Source organism: Armigeres subalbatus, chromosome 2 (genome assembly GCF_024139115.2).
Source record: "Armigeres subalbatus isolate Guangzhou_Male chromosome 2, GZ_Asu_2, whole genome shotgun sequence".
Classification (NCBI taxonomy): domain Eukaryota; kingdom Metazoa; phylum Arthropoda; class Insecta; order Diptera; family Culicidae; genus Armigeres; species Armigeres subalbatus.
The window spans coordinates 343039686-343064471 of NC_085140.1; the positions used below are offsets into that span (position 1 = coordinate 343039686).

At 43.1% G+C, this 24786-nt stretch overlaps 1 protein-coding gene across 2 annotated transcripts in view; it reads right to left on the minus strand.

Annotated features, from left to right (window-relative positions):
* Positions 1-24786, minus strand: part of LOC134212865 (uncharacterized) — a 556490-nt gene that overhangs the window by 191410 nt on the left and 340294 nt on the right. For both annotated transcript variants that reach the window (XM_062691118.1, XM_062691117.1), the window contains exon 7: positions 21542-21703. In XM_062691118.1, coding sequence (XP_062547102.1) covers positions 21542-21703 — 162 coding nt within the window. The remainder of the gene's footprint in view (positions 1-21541; positions 21704-24786) is intronic.

Consider the following 24786-nt stretch of genomic DNA (forward strand, 5'->3'; position numbering starts at 1 on the left):
AGCGCGCCTTCTGCTTTCGTACTGGAATTTCACTTCACCATTTTGGTTCACCATCATCAATCCCTCGTGATTCATCATATCACGCCCCAATATGATCGCCGTACCTTGGGCCCAATTGGGAACCACGTTCAAAACTACCGGTACTTAAATTTCGTCTAATTTCACTGTTACTTCAATCTTTTTGTCCACTTTCACTTTCCGTCCGCCAAACCCCACCAATGTAGTGTTGGCTTCTACTAGTTTTCCCAGAGTGCTTGCGAAGCGCCCTTGTATCGTCGAAACTTTACATCCTGAATCAATCAGCGCATTCAGCTTCATTCCACCTACGCCAACCATCTTGATGAAATTATTTTCTTCATCGACAACCTGCACCCGCGAGGCACTCATCTTCGACGGTTTAGGACAACTCTTCGCCATATGGCCACTTTCACCACAATTGAAGCAGCTTCGGTCGACCGCCATCTTGCACGATACCGCCTTATGGCCGGGTTGATGACATCGAAAACACGTATTTGCTTTGTCCTTTCTTCTTTCCGTTTTCGCAGTAGTATAGTTCTCTGCAGCTCCGCTGATGAATCCCTCCATCCACTTCAATTGGTCCATTAGTTCTTCAATCGTATCAATCTTTCCACTAATGTTCACCTTAGACCTTGACATGAAATCACCTAACCTGTTGATTGATTACGTATTTAACAATCACTCTTTCTTCAAAGCCAGCTCGTTTGCCCATCGCTACCTGGGTGTAGACATATTCTTCCAACGTCTCATCCTTCCGTTTGCCACGTTGAGCCATCTGGTTATGGTAGAAGATCGGGTCACGGGCTGATGGATATGCATTCACCAGTTTTTGTGAAAATATCGTCCACGTAGTCGCTATATCCTGTACTCCAGCCCACCACAGTTTAGCAGACCCTTCCAAATTCAGCCGAGCACAATGGAGTTTGGTGTCGTCGGCCCATCCATAATGCACCGCCGTTGTATTTATCTCACTGATCCACTCATGTGCCGATAAACACGTGGGGTCTTTTGGGTTAAATTTGCTCACTAATTCCTTCAATTCCCGAAAATCCGGCCGGCGTTGGCCAATAGCACTAGATCCGGCCTCTGGAACTGGCTGCACTTTCAATAACCGTAGCTTCAACTTTTCAATTTCTTCGTTTTTTGCTGCTAATTCAGCCTTCAATTGCGTTTCCGTCTCCATTCGGAGCAAAACCTTTTTTTCTCGTTTTCCGAACAGTCAAAGTTTTCCGAACAAATTCACCTAGAGTTCCAAATTCACTTTTCCGCGTTTCTGCCGTCTGCTCTTCGTTACTGTCTTCGTTATCCGTCTTCATCCACGGCTTTTCTTATGAAGGAACAATTCTACTCCAGCTTGCACTAAAATCACCAAAATCGCGAAATAGATTCAACGTACAACAGGTGCACCTCGTACACTCGTCTATTGTATCCCACAAAGTTGAATCCTGTCTACAGCTTGTAGGTAATAATTCATCGACGCAGAATAACCGGGCGGACAAAAGACGTTCAGATCGTATACATCTGGCTTCGACCGATATACATTATCAACCAAGAGGGTATCAACGAAGAGGGTTTTATTACTGGTATATATACAAAGTCATTTGAGTATAGCAATATGTGATAAATGGCGTATTAGCAATCAATATAAAACTGAAGAATATTTCATGGTTCCAGTTGCGCACACTTTGAACAATCCTCGGTACCCAGAAATGTCATCTCAGTAATCAGTACATATTCTCTGAACGGCCCTTTAGAACAACATTTAGCACTGTCGTCAAGGCAAAATTTTCGTAATTTGTTGTTATACAATCAACAAAAACAATTAACGAAAAAAGGAAAAAAGGTGTGAACATATTTCATGCAAAACTTTTCAATCTATTTTCTATTTTCAGGTAAACCTTTGGCAAATTTTCTATTGATTTCAATCAGCTGATCAAAAACCCTTACGTCTTCTCGAAAAAAAAAGCCCTGAATACACGTTGATGTATGAATGAATCGAGGAATAAACCTTATACATACCGGCAAAGCCCCGATGATTCAACAAATTTTGAGCATAGTGACTTCTGAACAGAAAGTCCGGAAAATTTTAAAGGCAGCCCTGTTGAAATGCTTTCTTTCAAATCTGTGTCACAGTCAGGAAAAATCCAGATGGCCTCTGAAAAATACTCATAACAATTTTAGGTTACTTACCGGTGGCTTCTGAATGAAATCTCTTTGTTTTATATACGAAGCTGGTGTAACCATTTAGTAAAATCAACTTCGGTATTAATTATTATATGAAAATAATTAAGGTACATTCAAGTACTAATTTCTGTAATTTTAGTTCTCTAACCAGATGAGCTATAGGTAAACTAGGAATATTAAAAATAAAATAAATATAAAATATATAATAAATATTACATAAAATCGCTCCTTTAAGAATTCAGAATTTAATTTCGAGGAATATATACAGTTACCATTTTATTACGATAAGAACGTAAGATCATATGGAACGTCAACGATGCTAGTTAACGATCATTTCAAACTATGCGGAAGGTTGGGAATCAAATCATCAAATCGCAATTTAATTGAGTATAGGTGATGAGATGAAGGTAACCACCGCGATAGACCTCGGGGATACACTGAGTGTCAATGTGGTTGAATAGTATGGAAGGCAGACGAAGGAGGACAGAAAGTGTACAACCTTGACCAAAAAAGGAAGAATAATGTTAGAGATCACTAAAATGGTGGAAATCGTCATCTTACTCGAGTTATCGGCTCGACGCCACGTTATCGGCAAAAAGTTTCACGTTATCGCCAAGTGAAGAGTGCTGGTCGTGGTCGTGTGTTTTTTATTTAATCTTTCGATGTTCATGGCAAGCATCTGATTGCAAACCCGAAAACCACGTCCCTGAGGTCAGCCATTATACTGCGAAATCGCCAGCTGTGACCACAACTCGGCCTTGTCTTCTCGCGGCCCTCCAAATCAGCTTCGTTAGTATCGGAAGCCAAAATGTATCGTGGTTTCGACATTTGAACCTCTGCACTGGTCCAGCAGACAACAATAATTCTTTATTCTTGGCGAACCACATTTTGAATCCGGGCCCGAGAGTAAGCCGCCAACAAGACACGTAGAACCTTGGCGGCACAGGTAAAGCTCCTAGAACCCGTCGGCTCAATCTACCTGCTGTACCTGTACCGCATCGCAAGCATCAACCTCGTCCTTCAGATACGTCATCGAAACACCATATAGGAAACCAGGCCCAGGAATAGGTAACCTTTGTTTCCGTCAACACCTCGAATGCTCGGCAACTTTCGTCTCCGTAAACACCTCGCATCGGAAGCCTGAAACTACAGTTACGTCATAGAGGCGCACCATCGACTACCCACTACCCCTTTCCTTTTGGTACCCACCCGGACGCGGTTCTTGGTTTAAGACGAGCGGATTTTACTCCTGAGTCAATCCGTTTCACCAAAGTTTCACCAAAGGACTAATGAGAGCTAATGAGCAAAATGATTTGCAGGACGAAATGATATGAATAAATGTTGGAGGTCAAAAAAATCTTGTTCCTAATAAACAATGCCAAAGAACACCATTGTCAGCTGAAGTTTTAACCGAACGGAATCCATTTTATAATGACATTGTGTTAACGTCGACTTATGCATTATTGCTTCAGACTATTAATTCATTTGGGCCGCGGTACTATCTTGTGGATTAAGAGATCGAACATTGATTCCACAAACCAAATAATGTGGGCCTTGAGCTTCTTCCTGAAATATAAAATTAAGTTAGTTAGAAGTCAGGTACAAATAAAAATGAAATTTTAATTTAAACAAATAGCACCACGCCACTATGCATTACATGGGAAAACAATAAACAAACAAATGTGATGGTCACTATGGACGACGGTGAAATTTAGAACTAATTCAAATTTTTATGCAAGATTGCTTAGTTTTACTGGGTACCAGCTGGGTACCGAAAACTTAGTACACTGGAACCATAAAATGAGTACTAATTTACACTAACCTCTACATCTTGATAATTATATCTATGGTATTAGTGTGAGCATCGCTCTGTTCTTGCCTGGTAGAACCAGCTATTTTCTCCCGATTTACAATCTGGTGCAGGTAAATTTTAGAACAAATGAGAACAGGCAGATAAGTGAACGCACCAAAATACGAGTTTTCAACTCTAACGTGAAATCTGTGCTGTTATACGCTAGCGAAACATGGGGTGTATCAGTGGAGAACACTCAACGGCTGCAGGTGTTCATTAACAGATGCCTGCGGTCAGTGATGGGAAATGTCAAAAAAATGTCATGGCATTGCAATTACTAATTTTCTAATAACTTTTTTCAAAAGTCATTTACAGTTCGGATTTTTTGATTAACATGTAGTACTTAAAGGGTCCTAAAACTTTGTCAAACAGATCATTGTTCTAAATACAAAGTGTGAGCCATGAGGGCGAGATTAAAAAAATGTCACGGAATGTCATGACATTAATGTCATTTGACACTAATTCGGCTCTCACGCCGCCAATATCATATTTAGAGAAATTACCTGTAAGAAAAAGTTTTCGGGTCCTTTGAGGGCTACATGTTTAAAAGAAAAACATAATTGAAAATGACTTGTGAGAATAGTTATTAGCAAGTTAGTCCCATGACATCGATATGACATTTCCCGTCACTGCCTGCGGTATATAATTCGGGCCTGGTGGCCTCACAACTGGATCTCAAACAACGAGCTCCATCGTCGTTGTCACCAGAGGCCGATAGCAACAGAAATTCGGGATCGGAAGTGGGGCTGGGTCGGCCACACTCTACGTAGGGGCGGAAACGAAATCTGTAAACAAGCATTAGACTGGAACCCAGCGGGACATCGCAGCAGAGGCAGACCCAGAGGTTCATGGCGGCGAAGCCTCAATAAAGAAATAAAAGAAGTCGACCGAAATCTAACCTGGCAACAGGTTAAAGCGATAGCCGGGAAACGCTCAGGATGTTAGTTATGTTTTTGATTTTAGTGTGTCAAAGTCCGTGTTTAAAAGAAGAATTAGGAACTTAGTATAGTATAATCAGTGTGTGGAATTTATAAATGCGAGACGACGAGACGAGACGAAGAATAAATAAACTGTTTTTATCGAAAGATGTGCTCCTAAATAAATATATTGAAACTTCTGTGAACAAACCCTACATCAAAAATCAACACTTTTCGAGTTTTTGTATTTCGATCGTGAAAATGATGAAATAAAACGCTGTGCATAAGTTTGAAAATTCCGAGGAAAATTTTTTTCTATACATGGCTGGTAATGTGCAACAGGGCATATAGTTTCAATCACAGGCTCATCATGTCAATTTGATGTTTTAAGCCAAAGAGAAGAAGAAGACTCGTTTATGCTAGCGGAATTTTGTTTGTTTGGTACATCCTAGTTCAAAGTTATTCAAAATGGCGAAGAATCGTATTGTACGGGTACCCAAAAAAGTATTTTATTGCAACCCGTTTGCAAAAGTTGATCATAAAAGCTGGAGAAAACCTTCAAAACTGACAAGAGTAACACAAAAAATTAAGATTTTTTTTGAATCTATTGGATCTACGACCGTGCCGCAACCTTATGAGAAAATATGTACAACAAGCCGCTTGCAAGTGACCCGTCAGGTTTTTTTTTCTAAAATTACGTAACGCCAAATTTGGTGATTTCGGACCTCCCCCCCCTCGTAACACTTTTTGTGTGGAAGGTTTAATATTTTTATATGGATCGTAACGCTTGGCTTGATCCCCTCCCTCCCCCTTCAAAGTTACGTAATTTGTGAAAGGTCCCTCAGCAGTCAAACCGTTCTTTTCAGCCGATGGAAGTTGTTGAAGACGGAGATGAGCTTTACGTTGAAGAGGTGCAGATGGTTGGAAACATCAGTGAGAATGATTTTCAAAACATGACGGAAATTCTTTCCCGACGTGGGATCCGGAATGTCAGTAGAAGAGAGCTGCGACGGGAAACCTTCCGATGCGAAATGCTTAAAAAAGCCTTGAATGCAATAAGGCAAGTTTTGAAGGCTGATTGCCAAGTGTACTATGACACTAACTATGATACTAACGTGCCAGTACTGCCAGTTGTCAAAGATATCCTTGACAATTGTTAGATCGCATCAAACCCTGTCAAATTCCAAATTTTAAGGTCACTCCTGACGGAATCCAAGATTAAAAGTGCTCGCGTTTTCGGGGGCACACCACTCGATTCAGAAGCGGCGCATAACTGTCATTTTTGTTGATTTAGCTTTGCTGCGTCGCAGCATGCGTGAAATAATAAAAATGACAGTTGTGCGTTGCTTCCGTATCAAGTGGTGTGCCTCCGAAAACGCGAGCACTTTTAAACTTGGATTCCGTCAGGTGTGACCTTAACATCGATCACTTCTTCGTAGAGCAGGCAAAAAAATAATGGATGAAACAGGATGCAGTAAGTATGGTAACTTAAAGTCATCAACTTCTCCTCAATGCTACAATGCATGGGCTGGAGAGCAACAAGGACAAACAATGTCTTTCAGTTACGTGGAACAGCTCGATTTACGATACGTCGTTGGCTAAACTGCAACTTTGGATGAAGAATGTTCAAACCATCAAAGGGACTCAAAACAACAATTATTTTTGCCACAAAAAGAGTAAACGAGAATTTTGGGTATCTAAAAACGATTTTGTTATATTTATTTTCATTTGAAACAACTTAATTATAATGTATTTAATACTAGTTTAACTCATATCGGAATTTGAAAAATAAAAAAGTGAAAAACACGCTAAACTGCTAATAATCAAGATGGCGTCTTAAACGAAGATGGCCACGATTTTATTTTACTTAAAATGAATGTTCTTTACTTTACTAAACTCAAGAAAAAAAATCAACGATTGCAAAATTATGCTTTGTTGCTATTGACATTGCGCAATACACGTAAAAACGTAAAGCTCTTTTAAGAAACATATTTTTTATCGGGTAAATGTCAATGCACACCTAGTTTCTCGACTGTATCTTATGAATTTTTTTCTCAGCTTCCAGATGGTGTACTCATAATTTGGATTGAGCTCATAATGAAAAATCGATATTTTTGATAAAATTCAAGATGGCGGCCAAATTTAAGATGGCTGTTTTTTACATCAATTGGAAGCTTTATTCATCCTCTGTACAACAGCAACGAGTTTTGAAGATGTTTCAATGTAAAATTTTGTGATATAACTTGATTACATACTTTGAAATTATCCAAAAATCTACATTTTTAAACATGTTAAGCTCCTTAGAAAACAAGGGGTCCATCAATTTGGCTCAACCAAAGCGTTTTTCATCTAGTTTCAATATATTCTAACTAATAAGCAGGCTTGGTAGTCACATGGCTACTGCTTCTGCCTCATACGCAGGAGGTCGTGGGTTCAATCCCAGGTCCGTTCCATTCTCCTACTTTGTGTCTTTCTCTATATTTCTCATGTTCTAGCAATCGCTAGAACTGGAAATGGACTTCCATACCGTTTCCATCTCAATTCCTATACCTTCAACTTGAATATTCTAACAGTAATCTGCTAGAATTGAAAGTGAACTATGAAGCGCGTTTCCAAACATCCAATTAGAAATTCCATCAGTTGCTTACTCCTATCACATTGGCAGCTCGTTAACCAAGACGGACCTCTGTCTCTCGAACCTAATTCCAACAAATTCCGCATGAACTCGTGGCAAGTTCAGAGGTATATTCGGCTTGCAGTGGACGAGTGATTGCATCATCATTTCCTCCCCCTGCCCTACATTGACTTGCATTCTGACGTGGCAGGCGCCAGTATGACCAAACAAATGATATCACCAGTACTTGTACATTGAAGATGTGAGCTAGTCCCAAGCGAACATTTGTTGGTTCCCTGTGCAAGAACAGCTGATCTGGTCATAATGGAGTAGCATCTACGAGCAGTCAATCAAGCTCAAGCTCAAGCTAGTTTCAATATATTCTTACTAATAGCGATGGAAAATTTAAAATCAATGGCGGCCTGGTTCCAGCGAGAATTACTCATATTGAACAGTGGTGCACCGATGCACAAATGTCAATAATGGCGGTGTGATTGTCGGCTGCGCCACATAACTCGAGTGGCAAACATGATGCTACTCTATGCCCAGAGAAGACGAGAAAATGTCCAACCCGAACGATCCGCTCGACTGCATCGGGTATCGAATCCTCGACCATAGGCTTGGTAACGCAGTGCATTTTCCGATTAGATTATTTGAGATCACCAATGATTAGATTCACAAACCACGTTCCTCTTGGTAATGAGTTGTAATTTTCTGGGTTTCTCGAAATAAGATTTTAATGAAGAGATCATTAAAGAGTTGTTAAACAATCTTATGTAACAAATTCATGGAATTGTCAGTTTTCGGGCAGTCATGACTTGCAAATTTACAAAACTCCACCTGCCCGTAACCTCTTTTTCCAACCATGCTTAAATGTAAAACATCTTCGCCACGTAGCTTTAGACTTTTTCTCTCCCAAGATGTAATTAATAAACGCCCCTAACCCAGCACTGTCCCTTCAGCCATTTGTCTCGCTTATGCTTCAACTAAATAAATTTAATTAACCAATCCATTATTTTCCCATGTTTCACGATCCCACTTGAATAGCTTATTGTTTTACGACGCTTTCGGGGAGCTCTCGCTCGGACAACCCTTAATTTGCCGAACGACGTCGCCGTGAAACATTAAAATCGCACCGGTAACTGCCAATCACTTTAACACCCTGGCGCACCTATCTCACCATCTACCACCTTTTTCCATATTGTCAATCTTTGGTAGAGACAGATTTATCTCACCATCATCATAACCGTGGCGGAGTAGTCGAGGTAACTGATTCAACCATTTTCATCAACCGCCGATGAAGTCGCCGTCATTTGTCGCCTCGGTTGGGTGCAGGTGTCAACCAGATTCGCCAAATATTCACCAAACAGTCGAACGGTAAACATTAAATTTTCTAATCCAGCATGATTTCGCGCCGTTGCATTACTAATGGAAACGGCACGAGAGCAGGACGCGGTGTGCTGCTCCGGTGGGTACCAGTTATACAATTTTACCACCCATTGCAGTCACTATTGGAGTGGTCGTTAAAACAGAAATGTTTCCAGCTTTCCGCGGAATCCCTCCTTACGACTTTGTTTTTCCATCCTCACCACCTCTCGACCGGCAAGCTAGGTAGGTGTTCCCCCGATGCCAATGCTTGTCGAGTCGAGATGTTTGAGAGCAAAAGTTGATGTTATTTGCACTTTCCGTCTGGTCCTTCTACGGTTGATGCTATTCCGTAACACAGCCATCACCTGGTTGGAAGTGATTAAGCGGGGCTTGTTTAGGATATGTACATCGAGAAGCAGGAGCGTGCCGTGTACGAGTTTAGCTAAACCGGTCAGTTGGTTAGTTGGGTTAACGGAAGTAGTCCTCGCTTTGATTACAATGCTGTTCAAATGAGGTTGAAATGATTTGTGCTTTTGTTGGATGATTTAAATTTGCTTTGCACGTTTGACACTTCACACAAATACCTAGTCAAAAGCAATGCTTTTTTTGTCGATTATTACACTATTGTCAGCGCCAAACGTAATAATGTTTGGGAAAATTGACCAATTTAAAATATGCTGATTAAGTTCGATTAATATTTTGTTTTTATTATCTAACATTTTTATCGTGAGAGTAATGCACTTGGCTTTAACAAAATTCGACACGTGCAGACAAAAAAAATGCTGTATGCCTGAAATTATGAATCAGATATTTATCAAAGCGGTAAAATCAAAATGACCATACATTTTCCACTCGAGTTATCGACAAGCACAGAAGAAGTTTCCTTCCGAAAATCCAACAACGGTTAACGTACCAGACTGCTTCTAAATGCTGTCCGAGTATTCGTTACCGCGAGAGTGCCAGCTGAGTCGCAACGAAAATTAATGAAAAATGATTTGAAAAGCTTTGAATATTAATGTTTTGACAACGGCAAAAAACTTCACCTTCTAATGGAAGCAACTTCGGCGGAAAAAATGTATAGAAAACTCGTGCGTAAATCACCGACAGGAAGACGGTGGGTGGGTTGGCATAATCTTGATGAAAATGTTTTCTTTCGGCGGATCCTCCACCTGAATGTGTCCAAGCAATTTTTCATTGGATTTTACGATCCACACCGTCTGCGGTGGTGGTGCTTTCCATTCTTGTGGTGGCGACGTGGCTTGATGGGCTTTGTCGGATGCGTTGTTGGAAAAAAAAATTCCTTTTGAAATTTTCACATCGATTAATTCACTCTGTTTGACTAATGAAACATGCTGTTTTTATTGCACGATCATGATAACTTAGGACAAGTCTGATGTTGGTCGTAAACAATAGTTCAAAATGAAGTAACGAATTCCTCGGGTTCTCTCATAATTACAAGCGAATATGATAGTTAAAATGGAAATTTTCACTCTATAAAAACAAGGTAAGCTGGACGATTGAAAAATAAAAACACTCAGGCGTCGCTCATTTAGCAGGCTCAGTTGGAAAAAGCGCAGGTGCGTGCCAAATCTCCATAACATCAGCGGCGAAGGGTGAAGCTCTGTCTTTTTTCCCCGCGCTAGGCTTAATTGTTAAACAAACACCCACTTTGCTGCGATATGGATTTTCATTTCATCCGGTCACGCTTGTGATGCGATTTGTTGCTGATGTAGTGTACTGATTCTGTCCAAAAGATGGGTATAGGATCTTCATTTTAAAATATTCAACCGAAACGTACATATCATGAACGAAATTATTCGCAGCAAAAGGTGGTAAAGGGCTAATAGAGCTCCTTTGGGAAAACATGAAAATTTAAGATGAAATGAACATAAACCGGAATATCTTTTTGGATCATAGTACCAACAAGCAAAATTGCTTTCAAAAATTCATACTATATCTTTTGAGACTTAGTCGCATGAACAGCAATTGATTCTGTCTCATACAATCTTGGAATGTTCTACTTTGACTACACTCGAGGCTTGTCGCAATTTTATGAATTGATTATGTCAACACAAGAAGCCAATCAACAAATACCTATAGGTATCTATTATTTAAATAAACCTACCCTGCAGGAAGTCCTACCTCAAATAGCCATTTCCTGCCCGATGGGTGGTTACCAGTTGGTATGGTGACACCGCAACCTGCAGTCCGGGGCGATAACGTGCAAAAATTGCATCAGCACTAGACGGCGGTCTGCAGTGGTCTGTAATGAATATACATCGAACGACTCGGATGCATCAATCACTGGATATTGCCAGGAGAAGTGAGAAAAAAAACTGTTCACTTATTCGATCATCAACGCTATAATAGCCCCAATAACTACGTCTGAAAGTGAAAATTCCCGCTGTCTCATTGAGGCTCTTTCACCGACCGGTGTGGTGGTGGTGTTGTGTCGGTCGGTCGATTCCGAAGCGCATAATTTTTCCGCGTCTGTTTTTGCTCTTGGCAGTTCAATTCAAGATCATGTTGTTGGTTTGTTTTGTAATCGTCGCTTGTTTTTGTATGATTTCGAGTAACAGCTTCACATTCAATCGATAGGTTGCTGCATAGGAAAGCCACCATGCACGTGGAGATCGTGGAGTATAATCAACAAATCAAGACTGCACGCGTCTGTGAGCTTTTGAAGTGCGATATTGGCTGAGGTAGGCGGAATTTGAATAATAAAAGGTTAGATGTGGATCCTGTGAAATGGATCTACGTCTGCAAATATTGTATAACACAAGGTCTTTTTTGCGAAGATGATTGTTATACTTGATCGCGGACTGATGGTGATTGATCTTTGATGGTAGGGTTTTTTGATCGATTAAATTTGTTATTTAATTTTTCTAACAAAACAGTATGCATTTCTTATTTATATGGTTATATGTTGGAAAATAATGGAACTTTTCATCAGAAACTAAAATATTAGTTTAATGGGAGGAGATTTATCGGTCCATTGTCCGCCCGTGTGATATGGGCCCCAGGTATTTCGCGATTGTGGAAATCGGTTCGTTCGCAAGAAAAAGTTACAGTATGGTTTGTTTTCGGTCGATAGTTTGTGGCGTCGAGCAAAATGGCGGATTTGCAAAGATTTTCCTTGCAGAAGCAATCAAAACTATCAGTCGGAGAGGGTTAAGATGGAGATGCGCCTAATCCGAGAGGAGACGTGGCAAATGATCTCGCAGCCTCCAGTAAACTTGAGTAAACCCTCTAACGCAGCGGTTCTCAACCTTTTTCTTGAGAGGTACACCTTCGATCGTTTGCATTCTTTGAGGTAGGGAGCGGGACCATTTGGGCAGCACCCCCTATTCCCGTCCGCAACGTTAATAACGCGACCGCGTTCCAACCAAATGGCTTGATTGTTTGTACATCACTAGATATCGACAGAAACTAACCATGTACTAAAAAACAAGTAATTCGGTTGTAATGCGCTCGAGTGGTGAACGTTGCTGACGGGAATAGGGGGCGCTGCCCAAATGGTTCTCTACCCTACCCCCTATTTTTTCGCTGTAAACGAAAATAAAAGAAACTCATAAGATATATGAAAAACAAACCTGAACACTAACGGGATATAAGACTCTCCAAAAAGTTGTCTGAAATTTTCGTTATTCCATGAAATTTTCCAATTTAAATTAATCTTATACATCAAGAAGCTTCTTACAAACCTTTGAGGACTTATGTTGAGGACTTTATAGATGTTTCTTAGCACCATTAAAGGACGCTTCTAAGCCTTTTGAAAGGAGGTTTCCAAGTCTCTTAAAAGAATAACTCTGAGCCTTTCGGAAGGAAGCTTCCGAGCCTCCTGAAACGAGACTTCGGAGCTTCTCGAAAGAAGGCTTCCAAGCCTATTAAAAAGAGGATTCTCACTCCAAAGAAGGATTCTGAGCCTTCTTAAAGGTGTCTTCAGAACGTCTTGAAAGAAGGCTTCCGAGCCTCTTGAAAGGAGGCTTCCGAGCCTCTTGAAGGAGGCTTCCGAGCCTAGTGAAAGGAGGCTTCCGAGCCTATTGAAAGGAGGCTTCCGAGCCTCTTGAAAGGAGGCTTCCAGGCCTCTTGAAAGGAGGCTTCCAGGCCTCTTGAAGGAGGCTTCCAGGCCTCTTGAAGGAGGCTTCCAGGCCTCTTGAAAGGAGGCTTCCAGGCCTCTTGAAGGAGGCTTCCAGGCCTCTTGAAGGAGGCTTCCGAGGCCTCTTGAAGGAGGCTTCCGAGCCTCTTGAAAGGAGGCTTCCAGCCTCTTGAAAGGAGGCTTCCGAGGCCTCTTGAAAGGAGGCTTCCAGGCCTCTTGAAGGAGGCTTCAGGCCTCTTGAAAGGAGGCTTCCAGGCCTCTTGAAAGGAGGCTTCCGAGGCCTCTTGAAAGGAGGCTTCCGAGCCTCTTGAAGGAGGCTTCCAGGCCTCTTGAAAGGAGGCTTCCGAGCCTCTTGAAGGAGGCTTCCGGGCCTCTTGAAAGGAGGCTTCCAGGCCTCTTGAAGGAGGCTTCCGGGCCTCTTGAAGGAGGCTTCCGAGGCCTCTTGAAAGGAGGCTTTGAGCCTCTTGAAAGGAGGCTTCCAGGCCTCTTGAAGGAGGCTTCCGAGCCTCTTGAAAGGAGGCTTGAGGCCTCTTGAAAGGAGGCTTCCAGGCCTCTTGAAGGAGGCTGGAGCCTCTTGAAAGGAGGCTTCTGAGCCTCTTGAAAGGAGGCTTCTGAGCCTCTTGAAAGGAGGCTTCTGAGCCTCTTGAAGGGAGGCTTCCGGGCCTCTTGAAGGAGGCTGGGCCTCTTGAAGGAGGCTTGAGCCTCTTGAAAGGAGGCTTCCGAGCCTCTTTGAAAGGAAGCTCCCGAGCCTTTTGAAGGAGGGCTTCCGGGCCTCTTGAAAGGGGGCTTCCGGGCCTCTTGAAAGGAGGCTTCCGGGCCTCTTGAAAGGGGGCTTCCAGGCCTCTTGAAGGAGGCTTCCGGGCCTCTTGAAAGGAGGCTTCCGAGCCTCTTGAAAGGAGGCTTCCGAGCCTCTTGAAAGGAGGCTTCCGAGCCTCTTGAAAGGAGGCTTCCAGGCCCTCTTGAAGGAGGCTTGAGCCTCTTGAAAGGAGGCTTTGAGCCTCTTGAAAGGAGGCTTCCAGGCCTCTTGAAAGGAGGCTTCCGGGCCTCTTGAAAGGAGGCTTGAGGCCTCTTGAAGGGCTTCTGAGCCTCTTGAAAGGAGGCTTCTGAGCCTCTTGAAGTAGGCTTCCGGGCCTCTTGAAAGGAGGCTTCCGGGCCTCTTGAAGGAGGCTTCCAGGCCTCTTGAAAGGAGGCTTCTGAGCCTCTTGAAGGAGGCTTCGGGCCTCTTGAAAGGAGGCTTCCGGGCCTCTTGAAAGGAGGCTTCCGGGCCTCTTGAAGGAGGCTTCCAGGCCTCTTGAAGGAGGCTGGGCCTCTTGAAGGGAGGCTTCTGAGCCTCTTGAAGGAGGCTTCCGAGCCTCTTGAAAGGAGGCTTCCTGAGCCTCTTGAAAGGATGCTTCCAGGCCTCTTGAAAGGAGGCTTCCAGGCCTCTTGAAAGGAGGCTTCCAGAGCCTCTTGAAAGGAGGCCTGAGCCTCTTGAAAGGAGGCTTGAGCCTCTTGAAGGAGGCTTCCAGGCCTCTTGAAGGAGGCTTCCAGGCCTCTTGAAAGGAGGCTTGAGCCTCTTGAAAGGAGGCTTCCAGGCCTCTTGAAAGGAGGCTTCTGAGCCTCTTGAAAGGAGGCTTGAGGCCTCTTGAAGGAGGCTTCCGGGCCTCTTGAAAGGAGGCTTCCAGGCCTCTTGAAAGGAGGCTTCTGGGCCTCTTGAAAGGAGGCTTCTGGAGCCTCTTGAAAGGAGGCTTCCGGGCCTCTTGAAGGAGGCTCGAGCCTCTTGAAAGGAGGCTTCCGAGGTCTCTTGAAGGAGGCTTCCGGGCCTCTTGAAGGAGGCTTGAGCCTCTTGAAGGAGGCTTCCAGGCCTCTTGAAGGAGGCTTCCGAGCCTCTTGAAGGAGGCCTGAGCCTCTTGAAAGGAGGCTTCCGAGCCTCTTGAAAGGAGGCTTCCGAGCCTCTTAAAGGAGGCTTCCGAGCCTCTTGAAAAGAGGCTTCCGAGCCTCTTGAAAGGAGGCTAACGAACATCTCGAAAGAAGGCTTTCGAGACCTTGCTTAACGTATCCAACCACATGGCCACGAAGCTCACGAAGATTCATAAAAGAAGAATTCCGAGTCTTTTTGAAGGAGGCTTCGGAGCCTCTTGAAAGGAGTCTTCCGAACTTCTTGAAAAGAGGCTTCTGAGTTTTTTTTAGAAGGCTTCCTAGCCTCTTGAAACGAGACTTCCGAGTCTTTTGGAGTCTTGGAAGGAGGCTTACGAGCGTCTCGAAAGAAGGCTTCCGAGCCTTTTGAAAGGAGGCTTCTGAAATTTGTTTGGAAGAAGGCTTCCTAGCCTCTTGGAAGGAGAATTCCTAGTCTCTTGAAAGGATATTTCCAGGCCACTTGAAAGGAGGCTTCTGCGCCTCTTGACAAAAGGCTTCCCAGCCTTCTGATACGAGGCTTCGGAGCCTCTTGAAGGAAGGCTTCCGAGTATTTTGAAAAGAGGCTTTCGAGTCGCTTGAAAGAAGGCTTCCAAGCCGAAAGGAGGTTTCCGCACTTTTAGATTCTAGATTTTAGCTTGGAATCATATTCTCAACTTCTTATTTAACGTTTGGTCTCGATCAGATAGACTAGACATGTTTATCAATTTGTTGATAAAAGAACCCTTTGGTCTTTTGACATTTTGTCCCACAGCCCTTCATACACTTTGCTGGTTGGGGTGGTAAAAGCAAAAAGCCATCATGTACGCGGCCTTCCACGAAGCCTATTAGTACTATTCGTGATTAGTCACACTTGGTCGACAACTAAGAAGCTTTGCCCAAATCCAAAAATTTCTATTAGTCTCTTTAGGCTATATGTGTGCATGTGAGCGTGTATGTGTGTACAAAAAATAGTGTGCCGTACGGCCGAACACCTTTACAGTCTCTTTAAAATGCTCCTACAGGTGCGGATTCGCACTGCTACCGCCCACATGGGTCTCAATGATGCACTGTTGGTTACTATCAACCCCCCCAAAGCCAACATTCTGCGCTCCCGCTGGTGCGGATTCGCACTGCTACCGCCCACATGGGTCTCAATGATGCACTGTTGGTTACTATCAACCCCCCCCAAAGCCAACATTTTGCGCTCCCGCAGGTGCGGATTCGCACTGCTGCCGCCCACATGGGTCTCAATGATGCACTGTTGGTTACTATCAACCCCCCCAAAGCCAACATTTTGCGCTCCCGCAGGTGCGGATTCGCTATACCAGCACCCAGACTGGTCCCAGTTTCGTATTGGAAGTATTGATTTGTGATGATGATGATGATGATACTACCATCTATTGTAGCAAGGCACCTGCCGATAGCACTGGCCATATCTGACAAACGATTTGATCATGATTATACTACTGTTTGTATTTCATCAGACTCCTGTATGAAGGGCCAAAAATGGGTGTGGTGGTTCCATAAGCAGAGACACTTATGCGAAACCACGGGATGAATAGAGAATCTCCTTCCAGAAGAAAGTTCGTACATACATATTATAATCTAGCCCTCGTTTCCCAGATTGACCCAATAGATGGGGAGAAGAGCCCGCCCTTTATCCACGAGATGTTAACAATAGGAAGTTGGCGATTCCACTCTTCCTATCCAAATCGCTTCAATCGGGTGCCCTGATGATTTTTTTTATGGTATATAATCATATGGTTTCAATATAATTTGGTAAATATATAAAATGGAATTCTCTCACCAAGTTTCAATTCCATGTCCTGGACGAGAAAGGACCTTTCTTCAACGCCAGCTAGTTTTAGATTTATGCCTTCAGAGATAGAAAACCAATAGCTCTTCAAGAGATGTTCTGGTTTAGATCGGGAAATATGCTTCATTCTGGTTCAAAGATCGAGAAAAAAAATCGTATTGGAAGTATTGATTTGTTTCCCTAAAATCCCATTTTCAAACCGCATGAAAAAATAGTTTATTTTGGGATACTTGGGTCATTTCATGCAACGCCGCCAGATACCGTTCTCCTGTTTACCGCCGAGTATTGTCCAAAGCACCTTACGGTCAAACACTTCGAAAGCTCTCCCTTGAGCCACCTTCAACGTCCATGTTTCATGGCCGTAAAAAGCCACCGGAAGAATCAGGGTAGTATACAGCGCGAGTTTTGTTTTCGTTTGCAGACTACGGGACTTAAGCTGGTTACGAAGTCCGTAATAAGCCCTATTTGCAGCTGCAGCATGCAATACGCCTTTTCACCTCGCGGGTAAGAACATTATCGCACGTCACTAATGTTCCAAGATACACAAATTCTTCTACCATTTCAAATTTTTCACTATCCAGCACCATTTCGCTACCACCACCACTAATGAACCCACGTTGATTGCCAGCGACCATGTACTTCGTTTTGCTGGTATTGATCGTGAGTCCAATCCTCGCTGTCTCCTCTATTCGATCGGGTACCCGACACCAACATCCGGCTTCTGGCAACGTTCTTCTCGTCTGTCACTCTCTGACACTCCACATCCAACCAACCCGTCCTGGGTAGCCTCTGTGCAGCGCCTACCACTTCTCGTGCTGTTGTGCTCACCACTCCATGAATCGACTCCCATAGATCGTTGATGTTGTCGTTAACGTTGATTGCACTTATTCGTTCGTCGAGCTTCTGGCGGTACTCAGCCGACACTCGCTGGTTATTGTAACGCATCGTTCGCTGTGATCTTTCGTTCGATACAGTTGACAACCGTGATCGAATTTTACTGACAACGAGGTAGTGATCAGAGTCAATGTTCGGACCTTTGAATGTCCGCATATCGATAACACCCGAGAAATGGCGCCCATCCACCAGAACATGTTCTATCTGTTTGCAAGTTTCACCATTTGGGTATCTCCAGGTGTGCTTTCGGATATTCTTTCGTGCAAAGTAGCGAAATTTACTAGCCGTAGGCCGATGTCATTGGTAGCGGAGTGAAGGCTCTCCCTACCAATTATGGGACGGAAAAAGTCCTCTCTACCGACCTGAGCGTTAGCGTCTCCGATAACAATTTTAACGTCATGCTTTGGGCACTCTACATAGGCTTTATCAAGACATTCATAAAACGTGTACTTCACGTCGTCGGATTTATCGTTTGTCGGTGCGTAAACGTTGATTAGGCTGTAATTGAAGAATTTGCCCCGTATCCTCAACACACAGATTCGTTCCCTAATGGGTTTTCACCGCATCACTCGCTTCATCTGCTTGCCCATCACTACGAAACCAAATCCATGCTCTGCTTTTCTGCCGCCGCTGTGATAGATGTTATATTTGAATGCAGTATTGGTCGTGGGGTCCACGGCTCGGAATTCACGTTTTCCGGATCTAGGCCATCGGACTTCTTGAATAACGGCCACGTTCACTCCAACCTTCTGCAGTTCTCGAGCCAGAAGGCTCACTCGTCCAGGTTCATTTAGGGTCCTGACATTCCAGATACCGAGTTTCCAATCAAAGTCCTTATTTCTTTGCCGGGTCGGTTGCCAAAAATAACGATCTCTTTTTTTCTATCTCCATTTTTCGTGGTATTTGAGAGGTTTCAGTAAGCTACCTTACCGGGGTCGCGTTACCTACATCTTGCTGATGGGGCTGCCACCTTAGGTATAGCTGACGCGATACAGCATTTCGTTAATCAGCCGCTGGGTACCAGTCAGACGCTGTTTGAGCCGCACCTCCTGGTGAACAGACGCTCGAGTCGTACTTTCTCACTCTAGCTGATGTCAGAAGGACAACACTGCCCAGGCTGCACAACCAGCTAAGTACACAACGCTTAGCTGGCGGTCTTTTGTCATCGGACGATCCGTGGAAGCGTGATAGGAACTTATGGAGACCAGAGCTCTGTGGGGCGCTCCTTCCTTGAAGTCAACCCATCATTTTACAGCCCTAAAAATAAATCGTCATACATATTATGTACAATACGAATAAAAAATTATACAATTTCCAAAACTTTATCAAAATATTTTCATTGGAATTGTAATACATTCGCCATTACGCATTTTTGTCCGAGGTACCTCCTGGGGCCAGCGAAGATCCCAGGATGAGAACTGCTGCTCTAACGGATGAGTGGACAAAAGCGGATGCCAAAGCTTGGGCGACAATCGGACACTACATGGAAAAAAAATGTTGTTTTTTTTTTATTCATTTGATAGAACACCTTTTTCTGAGCCACTTCATATTTTTTGAACACTCATAAACCCTAAATTTGATGTTTAAAATCCATTTTAAAAGTTTTTTTGAATTTGACTGCTTGGCAGTTAGCTCACAGGTTGACTGCTTGGGCCATAGTAAAATCAAGTTAGGAGTGTTCAATACGCAAACTTGTGAGGTTTTTTCGCGTTACCGATCATTAAAATAGATAGTTATCGACCAACAGAATTCATGAAATTTCGGACTTATGTTCGGTTTTTATAATAGGTTCAAGCTATGTATTAATCTCAATACCACTTTAAAAACTCAATTGTGCGACAGCGAAGGCAGCTTGGGATGCCTTTTTAAAAATTACCACGACAAGAGGACGGAGTGTATATCTCTTGAAGAAGTTGACAAACGTTTTCGGAACTGGAGCAGCGAATTCGGATCCAAACTAATGTAATGTTGTTGTGTTCCTTACCGGACTCATGTGACTACTTGGTGACGGCATGGGGATAGCGGCCACAGTATGAGTTGACGATTCAACTGGTCAAGTCAAAGTTATTGGCGGAGGCCAGGAAACAGTGACAACGCAGCGATGGTTTTACATTGCACAACGGCATTGGCATAGCCGGGAAATTGTTGTGGGTTGCGTTTAATGAAGCAAATTCGATGCTTTATCTGAGATCGTGGTTGTGGTTTGATTTATACTTTGATTCGGCCCGACTTAATCCCCCAGTCAACTGTGTGTCATATTGAGAACCAAATTTTTCATTTTCCGACTGAAGGCTGAAGAAAGCAAGAAATTGGAATACAAATCCGTACATCGATATTAGCGGTGCTCCAGTATGAATAAGAATACAGCAGCTGCTTCACCAACCCGACAATGATTTTCCAACTATATAGTTGATGCATTGTCGTCAAGTGGCCCTCCAGTTACTCCCGCTCCTGCCCCAACAATATCCGATCCAGTGGTGGGAGTGTTTAATTTAGTTTAGTTTAGTTTAGCTTCACTTAAGAAACCGGGGCCTCCACGGGTGGCTCTGTCTTCGAATAGTGCGCTCCAGCGGGGAAGATATTCCGAATTTTCGTACGAGGTTTCAAATGCGCGCTTTTAAGGTGAAATGTTCGGAAAATGTTAACACCAATCGGACGACAATATCTGGATGCATCCTGTTCTTGTGGGTAATAGAGGACACAACAGCTCAGTGAGATTGACCAGAACACTGCACAAGTAAGATCCATCCAATTCAATTATTTTTCCCCTCACCATATGACCATGACTGTTCTCGTGCACAAATTAGATTATTTTTTGTTATATGTAATCGAAACTATTCATTCACTTACTAATGGGGTTCTATGGTTACCTTCATCCTAGGCGGAGATCTTATAAGATCTCCATCCTGGGCGGCTGCTCGCTTTAGCTTTGACCTGCATCCAGGTCAGATTTAATTGACTTCCTTTACTTATTTGTTGAGGATTCATCACCGCGAGCTCTTTTGCTCTGAAGCTTTTCGGGATCATAGATTTCTTTTTCAAATAATGTCCCCAGGTTTCCATGAAATATTTTCAAAACTGATTTGTAGTTTCGATAAAAAATAACTATCACTATAAGCCTATATAATTTGATTTTTATCATTCCATTATTCTGCTCTAGTCGGGAAAACATTGTTCATGGCAGTGGCATTGTCTATCGACCGCGCTTCTTTGGAATATAATGAGGAAAAAATAAATTTCACCACAAACGCTTGGATGGAGCGACTTGTCTTGTAGTGTTGTAGTGCTTTCAAGCGTTCAGAAGTGAATCGAAGTAGGGACACGGCAGGCATTTCTGTCCATCTTCGTAGGGCCTAAAACCAGCCCGGTGGCATCCCTATCTCACACAATAGGTTTGTTTTGCAGCCAACATTGCGTGACCGTATCCCACTGACAGTTCTGTATCCTAATGAGAATCAAATGTGATGTTTGTAAACAAAACACATACTATCATGAATTTTACACTGAGATGTTGGCTGCAAAAACATGGCGTCGTACCACCCACCTGCCTAAAACCAACAAAGCTATGTCTATTTGATAGCACTTTGCTATAGCATAACGTTTTTCCTGAGCTCACGATTCAGTACGGATGAGTTTGGCAGAAAAGTGTCTCTTTTATTGGTTTTCGAGACTATGTCGAAAAGACTAAAATGCCGGCCTTAACCCTATTAATATCTTTATTGCGCTATTACACTTCGAAGAAATTAATAAATATTTAATTGAGTAAAACAATAAACATGTGTAGTGAAGCACATACAACGACAATATTTGTTCAAAACGTTGTTACAATATTACAATAAGATAATGAATGAATATTTTCAACAAACCTAACGAAAATCCGAAAACATCGAAAACTTACACTCACCTTTCAGCGGTGATTTCACCACGGTGGACACAGGCGTGGCAAGCGTTCGCTTTGCGATGAGATTGCGCTTCGGTGGCGGTGGTGAACCTTTCAGCTGCTCTGGAATGATCGACGGTATTGTGTTGCTGTTTGCCACACTGCCGGGCGATGAAATGCGTTTCTCTGTGGGCAGAAGAGAAGAAAAGAAAAACTTTTTAATGTCTGATTCCATGTTTATTGGTTGGTGGTGAATTGGGATGGATTGTGAGTGCATACATTACGGCGAACTACTAGTAAATGTACCACCAATACCGTGGTGAATATAAAACTCAACACGCTAACTTTCATCTAGACAGTGATAGTAAAATTGTTTTGTCGTCTCTTTATTTATTAAAATTTTACTAAATTTCCGTGAAAAGCGGGGCTACTCAAAACTATGAGTAGTCTTGCTTTCGACGGAAATGGAGTAAAATTTCCGAGCGGAAAAAGTGACGTAAATACAATTTTAATCGGTCACTGAGTAGATAAAAGAGTGAACGTATTTTTCGTCTCACATTTTGAAAGGCCAAATTCTTGCAAGTAACCCACCTTACCCGTGCGGTTAGATGCGCGGCTACAAAGCAAGACAATACTAAGGGTGGCTGGGTTCGATTCCCGGTGCCGGTCTAGACAATTTTCGGAATGGAAATTGTCTCGACTTCCCATCCCATCGAAAGTATCATCGTGTTAGCCTCATGATATATGAATGCAGAAATGGTAACTTGGCGTAGAAACCTCGCAGTTAATAACTGTGGAAGTGCTTAACGAACACTAAGCTGCAAGGCGGCATTGTCCCAGTGGGGGATGTAATGCCAATGAAGAAGAATTGAAATGGAGTGATGGAACTTGGAATCCGAAATACTTTTGATAACAGGGAGCATGCCCGTAAAAGCCCAGTTTACAGGTGAGAAAATCTAAAATTCCTACAAATTAATACAAACTGCAATTCTATTGCAAGAAGTATTTAACGCATGATACTTTCAATAAAAGGCTTTACTACCTCTTTAACCTAAACACTTTTATTATTAACGACAGCTATCACTCCCAATCTGGAATACGAATCTATCCAACGGTTAATGACTTCCTGTCCAGTACTCACCCTGACGCACACGACCACGAAATGCCTGATGCCCGACTGCTTCTAACCAGAGCCAGCGGTCGAGTCGAGAGGTTAATGAATGAAACAGCGACAGCCCCTTCCCCGGACTAAGTGAGCCCTATAAGTAACCGAGCGCCGAGAGCTTTTCATTCCGACGCGCATCTCTTTCCATTCGAGATCGAGAAGACATTATAAACTCATGCTTGTTTCTTGTATGCCCAGCGGCAATTGCATCAACCGGTAGCTTGAACGGGCAGATAGAAGTGACATTACAACAAACTAGCCCTGACAGCGACATACGGGCGGTAGCTGCAAGAGAAGCTAAAGTAATACTGCAGTGACCGACTATCTGTTACGGAAGGTGACTTTCCCGGTTATGCTTCCCCTTTATCCACTTTCAAACGATTGTTTTACGATTATCTCCAGGCGAGCTTTAAGATGCCCTTCTTCATGAGATGGTATCTTACAGTATCTATGTGCTAAATTTGTTTAGTTTGCGGTATGGAAACAATACTGAATCTTCTATTCTGTAAAAGCCATCCTGTTACGCAAATGATAATTTATTCATGGTTTTGATGTCACGGATGTTGTCATTGCTATGGATTCTCAATTGCCTGTTCAGAATATGCGACTAGGTTCCAACTCCGAATCCAGAACTTCTTTGGTATCATAATATCTGGAGCAAGTAAAGCCCCAGATGGAACATCGCGTTGTCAACAAGAGGAAGACTGCACTTCGTTCAAACTCAATGTCCAAGTAGCAACGAACGGTGGTGTGTCCATCATATCTCGGGTACTTATTCAAAAGGACGTATGTGTTTTTGTAAATAAAGATTCAAACGTCGAATAGTCCGATCTGATGGCACTCCCACGGAAACCAACACCACCAACAAGTAGCCGAACTCTCCCCCTATCTGTCTATGGTGATGGTTTGCGTGGGAGGACTATCAGATCGGACTAATCGACGTTTGAATCTTTGTTTACAAAATCACATACGTCCTTTTGAATAAGTACCCGAGATATCTTCTTGTTCGTCGCTTTCGTCCGGTAGATCGGGTCTCGCATGTAACGCTTAGCCAAATCGGAACGATTTTCCGCTTGCTTAGCTACCCTTTCGAAACCGGCACCCAGCGGAGTGAAGTGGAGAATGAGCATCGATTCGGCCGTGAATGTGGTGTAAGCTCAATGCAGTAGATATGAAGCCATTTATGTGCTCCGGGGAATGGTACGACGACGGTGGGAACCGGGAGATAATGGCGTGAAGTTTTATGCGCTCGCTTGCAACGTGTGGGCAATGGACAATGGCGTGCGCGAAAGGAAGAGCACAAGATTCTAGGCGAAGTGTGAGTGGAAAATTGTTCCATCTAGGGAATGATGATAAACGGTTTCTTGAACGATCGAATGGGCATGCTGCCTTCCCCGGTTGATAGGCGAATCGATTTTGTGTCACCAGGCTAGTTGGTTAAATGCGATTCGCATCGGGTTTCCATTTGAGGTCAATTGGTACCAGAAAGTGTAGGATATAGCGATTCCTATTCGTTATATCTGAATCATCGTGTTAGCCTCACGATATACAAATGCAAAAATGGTAATTTGGCTTAGAAACCTCGCAGTTAATAACTGTGCAAGAGCTTAATGAACGCTAAACTGCGAGGCGGCAATGTTCCAGTAGGGGATGTAATGTCAATGAACAAGATTTGATATATCAAAAGAATGATTTCAAATTTGTTTTGAGCATGAGCATGAGCATGAGCATGATTGACCGCCCACGGTTGCTACTCCGTTATTTCCAGGTCAGCTGTAATTACACAGCGAACCAACAGATGACGTTTGGGACTTACAATGTGTAAGAACTGGTGACCCAAAATTAAGCAATACCAGCGCCGGCCGTGTCCGAATGCAGGTCAATTAGGGAATGGGTAGGAAGATGTTGACGTGATATTCGCTTCGATAGAAGCCGACGAATCATGTGCACTTCCACGAGAAATCACTGGGATATTGGAAACATGGGGTAGGTATTGTAGCAGGGTTCGTTTTGGTAAACGGTATGCCGGGTGTAGCGTGTAGTTTAATCAAGGTCAAACAAAAACACAATCGAACGCGCACTAATTCATTGACATACCGACCGC